At 36.6% G+C, this 14,774-nt stretch overlaps 1 protein-coding gene across 3 annotated transcripts in view; it reads left to right on the top strand.

The window, feature by feature from the left end:
- The window catches only part of CAV1 (caveolin 1), a 32,528-nt gene extending 28,429 nt beyond the window's left edge, over positions 1-4,099 (top strand). For all 3 annotated transcript variants that reach the window (XM_079150534.1, XM_079150532.1, XM_079150535.1), the window contains exon 3: positions 1,886-4,099. In XM_079150534.1, coding sequence (XP_079006660.1) covers positions 1,886-2,227 — 342 coding nt within the window. In that variant the 3' untranslated portion in view covers positions 2,228-4,099. The remainder of the gene's footprint in view (positions 1-1,885) is intronic.
- The last annotated feature ends 10,675 nt before the right edge of the window (positions 4,100-14,774 follow it).

Below are 14,774 nucleotides of genomic sequence, written 5' to 3'. Positions count from 1 at the left end.
AATTAACTAAGTTGTACAAAAATGTCATTAAAATATTGATCCAATTTGCCACATGTGTTTTAAAAAACACAAGTAAACATTTACCTCTGAGTCTCAATCAAAATGGACAAAAAATATTAGAATGACAATAACTCTATTTAACTTCATGTACAGAATTGTAACTATACCATTTTTGCATATTACACTATTAAGAAATTGGGCAATAGATCAAGAAACAAAATGTTCTAGAAAATAAACTTTCAAAATTGGTAAGCATCATGTACTTTTTCCAAAAGACTTTTTATTGTGTTGAATTAAAGGTGACTCTTTGGCACTGAGCAGCTGTGTAGAATCATCCAAGTCCTCATTCCCTAATCCTGTGCTTGGCTGGATCTCTACTGGTAGTCATTGACTTGTTTGGATTCTAGTTACATTAGATCCCTTCCTATAACTGCCACCCCCAAGCAAGTGATCTGGTTCTGCCCCACATTTCTGTTGATAATTTTTTTTTTTTAATTCTATGCCATAGGCTGGTTTTTTTAAATCCTAAAAACTAACTGTGTTGGTAAACAGGTGCCTATAAGAGAATACTATTGGAAAAGTTTGTATTCTGGTTCCTCCTTTGCTATGTGCTTAAGTGGCCTTCGACTTTCTTCTTTTGCAAAATTACAATAACCTACCATCCCTGATGGGTTTGAAACCCCAGAAGACATACATGCAGATGACACATTCGAGAAGAATTTACTGGCTCTAAGTGCTGTGACTGCAAGCTCATTTCATTACTTCCTAACGTCCACCCAAAGGGACTTCTATGGGATTCATTAGGTGTAGAACACTGATAATTATATCTGTCATTATCCAAAACTTCACTCTCAATTTATTTAATTTAAAAGTAAAGCTCTGGTTAATTGTCTTTTTTTTTAACTACCTTCTTTTTCTACTTTTACTTTCTTTTACTCCTTAATGTCACCTCTGTCCTCAGATCAGAAGCTCAAAGCTCATGAAGAGTTTCTTTATCTCTCTCTCTTTGGAGGAACCAAGTCCTGTGAATTCTTCCCTCAATATCCCTGGAATCCCTTCTTTTCTTTCCTTTGTTTTTTGGCTCTATTTGTTTGTTTGTTTTTATGACCATTTTCCAGCTCCGCTTTACAGTCTCCAACTTGGGCTGGAGCCTCAGTCCCTGCCTTGCAGTGACTGTGGCGTACTACCCTGCTCCAACATTCTCAGTAGATCCCCACCGTATGGAAAATGATCTCTAGTCCTGCCTCAGCCTGTCTTTCCAGCCTTGGCCACACCAGTCTAGATCTACTCTGCTCACTGTCCTCACTCTTGCTAGTTTCTGGATTTTGCCCCCCAACATTTCCAAGACCCTTCTTCCTTCCTTTCCAAGTCATACCCCACTTTCTAAGCCCTGCTCAACTCTCACCATCCCATGAGGTCTTCTCAGTGCCTCACAGCTCACAATGATTGAATTTCCTGAAGTGACTGCAAATTGTGTTTGAAGGGTCATTAATCAATTCCAAACTAACTACTCATGTTCTTCCTATTTTACTGAGTTCCCAGTGTCCTTATTCATGTTGCTGGGTTTGAATTTTAGGCAAGATATTTAATCACAGCCACTTTGTTGTCCCTAGAGCAGAAGTTTTCAACCTTTGGCTTGGTAAAATAACACCTGGGGAACATATTAAAATTCTTTAGAGCTCCACCCTATAGCTACAATAAGGTCAAAGTGGAGCCCAAATATGTTTTCCCCATGAGTTCTAAAGGATGCTGCTGCTGCTGTTTGCTTTCAAACATCTTACGAAGGACTAGTTCATAACTGATATATGTGTATAAATTCTGAGCAGTGTTCCCCCGCCTCTTTTTTCCTGTTCCATGCTCATATTCTTTCACTTCTTTCTTTTAGATTGACTTTGAAGATGTGATTGCAGAACCAGAAGGGACCCACAGTTTCGACGGCATCTGGAAAGCCAGCTTCACCACCTTCACCGTGACAAAATACTGGTTTTACCGCTTACTGTCCACCCTTTTTGGCATCCCGATGGCGCTCATCTGGGGCATTTACTTTGCCATTCTCTCTTTCCTGCACATCTGGGCAGTTGTACCGTGCATTAAGAGTTTCCTGATTGAGATTCAGTGCATCAGCCGTGTTTATTCCATCTACGTCCACACCTTCTGTGATCCACTCTTTGAAGCCATTGGCAAAATATTCAGCAATATCCGCATCAACACGCAGAAAGAAATATAAATGACATTTCAAGAATAGAAGTATTCCTGATTCTTTTTTTTTTTTTTTCTTTTAATTTTCCTGGTGCCAATTCCAAGTTTCAAGTTACTAGTACAGCAACAATTTATGAGTGATTTATCATGGTTCAGAACAAAGAAATCACTTTCTCAGTTTTTATAACTGTTATTTGTCTCTTCTGAGCTATGTCATCTATTTTTGGTGATCTGAATTTTTTAAAACCATTCCAGTTTTTTCTTACCTTTTGATTTGCATATGGATCATTAGTTTACTGGCTGAGATATGAACATATTGTTGAAAGATAATTTGACAGAAATAGGAAGAACTGAGGAGAGAAAAAAGAAAACCAATAACCTCAAGTGCCTATTCATAAAATATCAATCATTTTATAGGAAGGGAAGAATTCCAGGCTATGGCCATGTGTGTACAGTATGTGGGCAGTACTTTAAGCACACTTTTCCCCCATTATGTGAGGGTTAGTGAATTGCCTCCATTCACTTTAATAATCCAGTGGGATCTATGATCCCTAAAGCATAATCTGCATTGGCATGACCCCACTTATTCCTTCTTCTTGAAATTTTCTGTGACTCAGTATTTGTTTTAGAGATAACAAAACCTAACTAAGTGCCTTTCTATTTTTCACATGTCCCTTTACAAGTAGGATCTAACTCATCAACTGTCATTAGGTCAGCAGCCTCCCTGAAGGCCAAAATAGAAAACCCATTACCCAGCATCCTACTCTTGTTTCTGACTCTGAGATGCAGAACCTGGGGAAGCTCCGATCTGCATTTGATCATGTAGCATCTTTATCCATATCGACTATGGTCAACATTAGCCTGATACAATGAACGAAAGTGGACGAATGGGGCTGAGCCCTCTCTGGGCTGGCAGGAGTAGACGCCAGCTTTCCCTGCCTCTCATCAGCTGAATGAGGTCAGCATGTCTATTCAGCTTCGTTTATTTCAAGAATAATCACGCTTTCCTGAATCCAAGCTAATCCATCACCAGGGTGGTTTAGTGGCTCAACATTGTGTTCCCTTTTCAGCTGATCAGTGGGCCTCTGGGGAAGGGCTGTCAAAATGGAGGCCATTGTGTGAGACTGTCAGGGCTGCTGCAAACATGACCCCTTCTGAGTAAAGCCCTTACAATCATCTGCTACGCTGTGACACTCCGCCCCTCCCCCTGCCAGGAGCCTTGGGCCTAATCCAAGCATCATTTTGCTCAGAGAGAAGATGGGGGAGGAGGCAGTAATAAAAGATTGAGGTAATTTCGCTGGAATAAGTTCAAGTTCTTCTGAACTCAAACTGAGGAATTTCACCTGTAAACCTGACTCATTCAGAAAGCTGCCTGGTACAACCAAAAGCTTTTTATTCCTCCTTCTCATATTGCAATTCTGCTGCTGGGAATTTTTTTAACCTCCAGTTATGCTTTTATTTTTATTTTCATACACTTATTAGAACTCTGCTTAATTTTGTGCCTCTTCCAGTTTTCTTGACACTTTTATTTCCAACCTGTTACCTACTTTGATTGTTTGCATTTAAAACAGACACTGGCGTGGACATAGTATTTTTTTTTTCTTTTAAACAGTGTACATAACTGAAAAATGTACTATACTGCATACTTTTTAAGTGTAAAGATATTTTTATCTTTATATGAGGAAAATCACTTGGGAAACGGCTTTGTGATTCAGTTTGTATACTGTATATCCCAAGACATGTCTGTTCTGTATAGACGCTTAGTCCCTCATGCACATCAATTGCTGGTCCAAAAGATTGCTGAAATTTTATATGCTAACTGATATATTTTACACTTTTTTTATCCTGCATGTCCAATAAAAGTTACAAATCTGCACAATAAAAACATTTAACAGTTAAACCATCAACTTTATTTTTTTCCTCAAAACAGGTTTTTATGTGTCAGTGTGTTTGTGTTTGTATGTAGTGTGCATGTATGTCGCAGGTGTGCACATGTTTGTACTGTGTTGGGGTGCAAGCAATGGTCTTCTACTTTTCAATTATTACCAAGTCATTTAGTTGGGATCTTTTTGCTAAAGTCATTGCCATTCATGAGTTACTTCAGATAAAATTGTAATTAATAACAAAGGCTTTTTAGCAGTTGGTCCAATGTTTTATTATCTACTATCTAATCTGAGCCCTCAACAACCTTATGTGATGGATATCAATGCAGTCATTTGGTTAAGGACACAGTTTGCATTCAGGAGGTAAAACCTTGAACTTTGCCAGGCCTTAACTGGGATTTATCAAAAGGTAATCATTTATTTTGGTCCTTGGCAAAGTTTATATTCAGGATTTCTGCACTAGTCAAATTCTCTGGAAAAATAAAACCCACAGGACTTAGAGATAGAGACAATAGAGATAAAATAAGAGAGCAAGATATTTATTATAAAGACTTGGTTCCACGATTATAGAAGCTGACAAACTGCAAAATCTATAGTGTGAGCCAGCAAGCTGGAGATTCAAGACAGCCGACATTGAAGGTCCAGGCTAAAGGCCAGTAGGCTCAAGACCCAGAAAAACCCTATTTTTCACTTTGAATCCAATAGGAAAAAACTCATGTTCCAATTTGAAGGCGATCAAGAATAAGTTCTGACATGGGAGGGGACTGGTCTTTTTTTCTTCTCTGACCTTCAACTTGACTAGGTGAAGCCTGCCCACTTTAGGTGAGGCATTTGCTTTACTCAGTCTACAATTTCAATGTAACTATCATTCAAAAACACACTCAAAGAAATATCCAGAATAATGTTTTCCAAACCAAATTTTGCAAAGGAGATCTAATTTCTCTCATCCTGAAATTCATTTCATAAAGTTTACATAGTTCATCTTTTATTTTATTTATTTTTTTCTTTTTGGACTTCCAAGGAGGTATTGAGACTGCCTCACTCTGGGATTTGTTTTTACCCAACAATTCCTTTTCCAGATGCATACGAAGACACAACACTGAGCTTCTGGTCACAGCAGCATTTGAGATCCAGGCTGAAGTTGCATCTCCAGGTCGAGCAGAATAAGTGAAGTGAATTAAAACAAGTATTCTCTTTCTCTTGGTTTTAGATAAAATTATCTTGAGTCTCCAAATGAATGTGCATTAACAAAATGAAGACTTATTTATATTGTGATTTAGCCACAAAGAGGAAACAGTTCCATTTCTGGATACACAAATGATTAGGTGATTTTGGAAGACTTTGACTCTATATTGGTGATCACAAATACATAATTCACACATTCAGTAAATGTCAGTTACATAATAATACACATCAGCCCAGTGGAGTGGGGCTCTATCTGAATAACTGGTTTTCACTTTCCCAGGTATGGACACTGATATTCAAATGTTGTGGTTTCTAAATTATCCATACTGCTAGAATTGGAGTGGATGAGTGTAAAGAGAGACTTTCTTAATATAATACAGAAGGGTGAAACCATTAAAAAAATTCATTTTATGAAGACATTAAAATACTGAACTTATATATCAAAAACTGTAGAAACAAATATAAAAGAAATGATAAAAGGTGCTAAAAGAAAGCATTTGAGATACATATATAAGGAAAAACATTATAATATACTTGAAATATAAAGACCTTTCATAAGTTAAGAAAAAGATGTTGTTGATAGAAAAATAGGAAAATATATAAAAAGATAATTTACAAAAGAACATGCATGGCAATCACATGAAAAATTTGTTAGGAGGTAAAAACAGCAGAGCAATGAGATAGCATTTTCACCTAACTAGGCAGAGATTGAAATAAAAAAAATGTTCATATTGATGAGGATTTAGGTAGGCAACACCCTTATCCACTCCTGCTGTGAGGGTCTTTGGTGGACAGTTAAATATGCATATGATTAATCCCACAATTTTATTTACTAAATAAAAATAACAGGCATCCACAACTCATCATCATAGCTATTTGTTATTTGATTGCCAATAGTATAATAAGTTGGAAGCAACATAAGTACACAAACACAGGGAGGCAGTTAAATTTGGGTATATAAATTTAATAGGCTATTTTTAGCATTTCAATATTTTATGAAATAGAATGACATGAAAATATATTCTTGATAATGTTAACTAAAAAAAAAGATAAAAATTATATGTGAACTATGCTACTAATTTTTTTGTTTTTAAAAAATGGGGAGGAAGAATGGTATGAATCTACATCATGCACAACCATAGAAATGAAATGATGTACCCCATTTGTGTATAATGAATCAAAATGCAGTCTGTAAAAAATTACAAAAAAAAGGGGAAAGGGGAGGAGTTTCAAATTATTGCATTGTTTCTGAATTTCTGTCAGATAATTTATAGGCATTATTGCATGTGTGTGAAATTTCAAAACAGGTTTTGATGTCCTCACTTTACAAATAAGATTTAATGTTGCATTGCATCACCAGTGCTCATAACTGAGAAGTCTTGGAGCTCTTGTCTAAACCTTGCTTGTTGGGCATCCGTGCTCCTCTCCGTCCACTCCTCCACCTGACTCTGTATGGCTTCTGAGCCCTTAGCCTTCCTCATCTTTATGGAGGTTCCTATTCCCATAGATTTGTAGAATTATTTCATCCACTTTGAAATATATAATAAGAAAGTAGTGTGAGCAGAGTTGGAATGAACTTTCTCAACAGTTAAGTAATAGTAACTAAAACTTATAATATTCTCTAAGTGCCAAGTTTGTGCACTTTAAATATATTAGTTTACATAATCCTCCCAGTAACCTCGAATGATATGTATTATCATTAACATCCCAACTTTACCGATTAAGAAACAGGCTCAGAGGAATCCAGTAATTTACCCAAAGTCACATAGCCAATAAAGTCTGAGTTTTGAATCTGTGGAGTCTGACTCCAGGGTCTAGGAGCTGAACCAGGACACCAAATCATGTAGTTAGTGGTAATACCAAAAGAGCAGAGAACAATGAGCGTTTCTACTAAGAACAAGTAATGGTTAAAAACATAGGTGGTAATTAAAATGCAAATCAAAACATTTTACATTTAACATATAAAACTAAAACTGCTCTCACAAATTTACAAAATCAATGACTTAAAGATTTAAATAAAAGTTTTTACAATATAAAATTGTTTCATAATAGAGTATATTCTGTCACATAGCTTAATGACTTCAGAGAGCATAAAATGACTAAGTTTAGTTGATGTACAAACTCCAGGAGAGATATTTCACTGACACCCATTTTGAACTGAACCATAATGTTTATATTTATTTAGACAAAAAAAATCAGATAACTGATAAAACCATTTTATCATTAATATTCAGAACTGCTTTTTTTCCCCTCTGGAAATCTCCATTGTTTACTCAACTTTTGTATTTCAAAACTGCCAATTTCTCTAGGTGTTAGTCACTACCCAACTTGCTTGAATCAGTAATGCAACATCATTGCAAACTCTCTCCTCCCAGAATTCACAACCATCTATTTATATTTGCTCCTATCTTCTCTTTTCATTCTGCTAAATTGGATGATTCCCTCTCACATGAAAAGTCAATTCTTCCATTTGCGTCCTGAGTCCTATTCCTCATTTCCCCAAATCTTTTCTTCCTTTGTTATCTCCTTTAACTCCTTTACTATCAACCCCTCCCTGTGTTCTGAATTATCCCCATTATCCTACAAACATCATATGTCTGTCTTTCTCTTAAAAACAACAAAAAACCCACTTCTCTTGTCCTCAGATCTTCCTCTGATCAACTATTTCCTTTACTTTCTTTTATAGTCAAACTTATTAGAAGAATTGTCTATAGACGTTATCTAAGCATCATTAAATTACTCTAGCTAGCATCATATTTTTAAGCCAACTAGGTTTTTAAAATAACATTTTACTCCAGGTGTCCAGACATAGGTGTAGTCATTAATCAATACCATCATTGTTCCTCAGGAAGCTGTCTTTGATTTGATTTCATTTACTTTGTTATGTAGTTATCCTTAACACCTATGAATTCATCCACAAATCAAAGAACTAGAATGGTCACACACACATATATATGCACACACATGAACACACACACACACACACGTGTGTGTGTGTGTGTGTGTGTGTGTGTGTGTGTGTATATATATATATATATGTATATAGAATATATAAACTACTTCATTTGGTGCCTAGTCAGAAATACTGTATCTAACTGAGGAATCTTTTTGATTAGTGAGTCTTTCAATCTTTAATAAATTGCTTTTTCCTAAAGTTTAGTTTGCTAGATATTTATGTGACTATACCAGCTTACTCACAGTCACACCAGCACTGTTCTGATGTACTTTTTTTTCCCAGTATTTTACCCCTAAGGCTGCCATGCACAGCAGTACTGGCAGTAAACTCTACCACTACACGCTGAATCACTCAGTGTGACAACAGAGACACTGCCACATGAATGGCATTTCCTGGGTTCTGCACAACTTTCCACACTTCCTTATGCTTTGTGTATTGTGTCTTTTATAAATGACACAAAGTTGGAGATTTTTTTTTTTTTTTTTTTTTTTTTTTTTTTGGTACTGAAGATTGAACTCAGGGGCACTTAACCACTGAGCCACATCCCTTATTTTGTATTTTATTTAGAGACAAGATTTCACTGAATTGTTTAATGCCTCACTAAGTGGCTGAGGCTGCCTTGGAACTCGTGATCCTCCTGCCTCAGCCCCCCCTGCTTCAGCCCCCCAAGCCATTGGGATTACAGGCATGCGCCACTACTCCCAGCTGGTGTATTTTTACCCTGATAGTCTGTTCTTTAAGTAGCAAATTCAATTTATTATAAATAAATTCATTAAGGTTGTTGATGTATTTTTTCTTTTTTCTATTTTCTTATTTTTATTGCCAGTGTTCTAGTTGCGTTTTTTTTTTGTTTGTTTATTTTTGATACTTTCTGATTATATATCTTACTCTAATTAGACGAGAATTTTAGAAACATTTATGACACTGGCCTCCCCACACCAGCAATGCCAATCATGCTGACACTATCCAGAAGTTTAATTGAGAGATATTCTGAACATACTAAATGGGGGGGGGGGGTGTATTCTTTTTTCATTTCCTTAATATTAACTTCTTCTCCCTTCAGAAAATAGCAAGTCTACCAAGGTTTCCTGAGTTAACTGATGTAATTTCTCTTCTTTTCTTCCCCTCATTCATTCTCTCTCTCTCTCTCTCTCTCTCTTTCTCTCTCTCTCTCTCTCTCTCTCTCTCCTTTTTTTTTTAACACTTCCTTTAACAGTGTTTTCAATATGAGTCTTTTTATGGGAAAGCTTTGTATGACTGGTAATATTTTTATTGCCATCACACATTTGAATGACAAATTAGTTACTTGTAAAATTCTATCTTCAAATTTCTTTTCTTTAGTATTTAAAAAAGATTATTGCGCTACCTCTGGCATTCAGTATTCCTACTGAATAGTCTGAGGTCATTTGTGTCATTTATCATTTTCTCCTTGTCTGTGATATTTTTAAGTCTTAGTGTAAGATTTAAAAATGTATCTGTGTGTGAGTTTTAAAAAAAGAGATATATATTTCCCATTTGATCCTCTGTAGTTCATTTCAATCTATAGTTGTTCTTCTTGTATAAATTTTTCTCCATATTTTTTTCTTCAAATATTTTCTTCTCTTCATTTTTATATTTTCTCCTTCAGTGGTTCCCAAAGTATCCAAAAACTGGTACTTCTTGAGAGGTAGCCTCAGCAACTTAGCAAGGCATCAGTAAACATGGTCCAGAGCAACTTGGTAAGACTCTGCCACAAAATAAAAAATAAAAAGGGCTGGAGATGTAGCCTAGTGGTTAAGTGTACCTGGGTTCAATTTGGTGTTTCAGTGAACTAATTCATCCTTAAACTGCTTTTATGTCAATATTTATGCCATCTATTAGGTAACTTCAACTTTTGTGCTTTTTACTCTATATTAGAATAAAACATGCAAAATTTTCTGCATTATTTTAAATTGTTCAGCCATGTATGCAGTTACTCCAGCAAAAAACCTAGCAGTTTCCCTGAAATATTCTTACCACAATCCCTATAGTCAACCCAGAAGATTCCATCAGTTCCCTCCCCATGATACATCTTGCTTTGGCATTCTGGCCTAATTTCTACAGCTATTACCTCAGTGTAAACATGCATCATTCAAATCTGGTCTGTGCTAGCAGTCTGTTTCCACTCTTGCTCTGTGCCCAACTCATTTGGTCCTCTTTACTTTGTTACCTTTTTCTTGTCCTTTAGGCCCAGCCTCAATGTCACCTCTTAGGGAGTTCTTTCAGGTCTTCCCTACTTGAAGCAAGTCATTCCTTCTTAATCTCCATCTTAGCCTTTTTTTTTTTTTCCCATCACAGCATATACCAATTATTTTATTTGACTGTTCACAGTTTTTAGTCTAGTCCCCCTTTAGGATTTAAGCTCCATGAGGCAGAGATTTTACCATAGCTGACAATTAATATTTGTTAAACAGAAGCATATATGAATAGTCAGACCACCCTGGGGTCTATGCAAGCACAAACTGTCAAATTTCAACTTTACCTCTAATAATTTCACAAAGAAAGTCACCTAACCAGTTCTGAAATAAGTTGCAGCATTATCAACCGCACACTACCCCTTGTTTTTCTTCTTCCGCTTCACAGAATTTCTCCATGATTTTGTTATTCAACAGAGCTTTCTCTATTGTACCCATCTGAACATTTTGTTATTGTCAAAGCATGAGTTTCTCTAATGAAAATTCTAGTAAGGACTACCATGGATGTTTGATATATGTATTTTTCTTACTTGAATAATAGCAAACACATGTTGATACAGTTATTAAGGAAAAAGATGTTTTTTTCCAGCAGCTGTTGACTTCATCAATTCCACTATGCAATGAGTCACTCTAACGTCCACAGAGCTAGAAAGTTACAACTAAGGAAGTAGGGATTTTTTTTTTTTTTTTTTTTTTATTGTGATGAGAGAGGAATGGGAACAGTTAGACATGGAGCAAGTTGAAAATTAAATCCACTCAGAGGAGAGATTTGAAAGTTAAATAATATACATGTCAAAGGGAAAAAACTAGATACCTACCTAGAATTTCAGTGAAACAACTGGAAAACATGTGAAAATTGACAATAAGGGGTGGGTATTTGCAACAGGAAGAAGGCAGTCATAAAAAAAGCAACAGCTGCCAGTGTGAGCTGCTCTATGAATGACCAACACAGAAGCCTACTCCTTGCCTGCAGTTATTATGTGATGCCAACTATTAATAAGATAATAACTATCCCAGGCATTAGTCAACATTCTTTCTAGAGGAAATTTCTTAAATCCCCTATCACATTGCACAATCTCTGGGAAAAGGTAAGATTTAATTACCTGAAAACTCTAAAACAGAAAGCTGTGTTGACTATATAGCACAAGTAATCACCGTGACTGCATAGCACAATATGGACATTGATGGATATAACTTAACTTTTTAGAAACTTGGCATTTTATCACTGATTTTTTTTTCTTTTGCTTCATTACCTTTCATATTGCTCTCAAAATGATAAAAGTTTTCATTTATTGAGCTCAGACCATATACCAGGCTAAACATTTAACAAATATTACTAACTATATCCTTATGTCCTATATGTTATTTTCTAGGTCAAGTGGATACTATTGCTCTGTTCTAGAGATTAGGAAATAGAAGTTAAGAGAGATAAAATAACATATTCTAGGTTACCTAATGAGTATAACACCTGGGTTTATTAGCTTCAAATCTCCTCTTCATGAGGACGCTCACTAGGCGCTCAGGATGGCACCATGTGGCAGTATTACACCATCAGCATATGTCTTCAGTGAGGAAAAAAAGAAGAGTAAATGCTTAACAGTCATGTAAATAATGTATTTTCCAGTCTGTGGGGCTGTTAACAAAGTTGTTCATGTAATTCCTCCAACATGGAGCAATTACTATAGGGAATATAAAAATAAGGCAAAGATGAGCAAATGAAGGCCTCTGCTTTTGTGGAGGTCAGTGAAGCATCTATGAAGCAACTTCAAGATGGACTTCATATTCTGCTATTTTATTCTGAGAAAATGATTTATTAAATAAAAAATATTGGCAGCAAATTTTATAGTTTAAAACAGTGACTTTAAAACTGTGCCTACAGAATCCCCTAAGATGGCAGGGGTGGAGTAGAGGTAAAGATCAAAGGAATGGTGTCCACCATTTTTCCTCAAGTAGACAAGTTCTTGTTTTACTTCTTCTCTTATTAATTTTCAGCATTAAATTTTATTTGACTAAACAGTTCCATTGCCAAACAAATTTGAAAGCCACTGATTGGGGGAAATAAGTACATATTTTATACCGGCTTGGATCTTAAACAAAATGTTGGTGCTTGCTTTCATCATTACCACTCAAATTCACATTAATAATATTTTTTGAAGATACAGGCTTAACAGAGTAGATGACCAAACACAAAAAATATCTATCAAAACCATGAGTAAATACCAATTAAAATACATGATAGTCTTGCAAACTCTCACACTCTTGTTCTAACAGAAGTGAGTAATGACTTGAGTGGGAAGAGTAGAGGAAACATGGTAGTGTCATTTACATTCCAGAGGAAAAAATAAATTTAACAGCAAGCCCACTGGCATTCAGACAGATATCTGGAATGCTATTAAACATTGCTCAGGCAAATTACAAATGAACTATCAGCTTTCCATCCTTACATTGGACTAGAACAGTTTCTTCAGATCTTCTTATTTCACTTTCAAACTTCAACCTTAAACAATAATAAAAGCAGACAATAAGCCATTGTACAGCAGAAAAGACTTTGAACTTGGAAGCAGGAACCTATCATCAAATGCCCAACCAACTTAAGAACCAGCTGTGTGCTCCCAAATAAGACCTAGAACTATGTTCTCCAACTCAGTGACCATAATGCCTCCACCTCATCAGACCAGTGCCAGTGAAAAGACTTAAAATAAACTGGGACCTCATGGGAATTAGAACATTTCAGGCAGCCCTTTACTCCTTGACCCTAACTCACTGCCTAGAGTCACCGGGTCACTTTTCTGCTTTTCTTAACACATCCAAGTCTTTCTTATGCCTCCCTTTGCAGACCTGATTTCTTCTTGTGCCCATCAATATGGATGATAAGCACAAATAAAAAAATTCTCAAAATCTGCATGAGCTTTTACCTCAGGGACCCTCATTGTCTGGCTTCCATCTCTGTGTTCTTACTTCAGGAACCCCAGGAGGACATCTGATTGACTTGGACTAGATTAAATATTGACTCCTACATTTGCTGTTCATCCTTGTTTCAGTCAGTGACAGGTATGGGAGCACAGTCCATATGGTTTGAAGGATCACTCATTCAAGGGCACTGAGAGGATGGGGAAGTTAAATAGAAATAGGGGTGTGGCAAGAAAACTGCAAAACTTGTCTAATTACAGCCTAAATATCCACAATGGCCTTAATCTTCCAAATTCTCCCACATGCATCCTCCTATATTCCCATGGGATAGGAAGGGGGGCATTTTAGTCAGCTTTGTTGCTGCTTGGACAAAAAGACCTAAAAAGAATAATTAGAGGAGGAAGGAGTTTCATTGTGGGTTCACAGTTTCAGAGGTCTCAGTTCATAGACAGTCAACTCCATACTTTGGGGCCTAAAGTGAGCGAGAACATCATGGCTGAAAAAAGCAACTCCGGAAATGCCACCAGGAAGTAGAGACAGAGCTTCACTCTTCAAGGACAAATATATATACCCCAAAGGCATGACCCCAGGAACCCATCTCCTCCAGTCACACCTTACCTGCCTACAGTTATGTCATACTGGGGCTCAGGCCCAGTAAACAGATTCAGGATCTTGGAAGGTGAAAGAAGAGGCAAGACACAGTTGGGATAGTAGACACAGTTTATTTGGAGGCAGTAAGAATCCCTAGCCAGCCCCCGGCTCTAGCTTCAGCCCCCAGCCAGTTCCATTTAGCCCCAGCTTATTCCATCTAGTTCCCTGAGCCATTTCCATAGGTCTCTTTTATTTTCAGGTCAGACAAAGAAAGCATACTGCCTACAGGTTACATCTGTGCGTGCATGCTCATGAGCAAATGTTTATGACCTTGACTCCATATGCTAAATCAGTGTTTATGACCTTGACTACACACTAAAAACACAGTCTGCTGGAAGCTTCAGAAAAGGAGCATAACTACAGTCATTTTGGGCCTGCTCTACAAATTATCACCCAGTTAATCCCTATCAGAGGATCAATGCACTGATTAGGTTAAGGTTCTCCTAACTCAATCATTTCACCTCTAATCTTTCTTGCTTGCATTATCTCACACATCAGCTTTTGGGGGACATCTCATACCTAAATCATAACAGGAGCATACTCCTAATCCCCTTTATAGATGGAAAGAATAAGTCAACAGGGATAAATGACCTACCTACCCAGGGTCATTCATTGAGTCACTGGTAGAACGGGAATAATTTCAAGTTAAGATATCAAGCTTTCTGGTCTCTGTAACAACTAAGATTGCAAAATCTTGAAAACATATACCAAGTATGATAAATGCTGTGGCACAAATATAAAGAAAAGAAGAAACTATCCAAGGTCACTAGAATAGAA

Source organism: Sciurus vulgaris (assembly GCF_902686455.1).
Source record: "Sciurus vulgaris genome assembly, chromosome: 8".
Taxonomy (NCBI): Eukaryota; Metazoa; Chordata; class Mammalia; order Rodentia; family Sciuridae; genus Sciurus; species Sciurus vulgaris.
The sequence above is the reverse complement of the archived record's forward strand: the minus strand, read 5'-3'. Positions and strand labels throughout refer to the sequence as shown.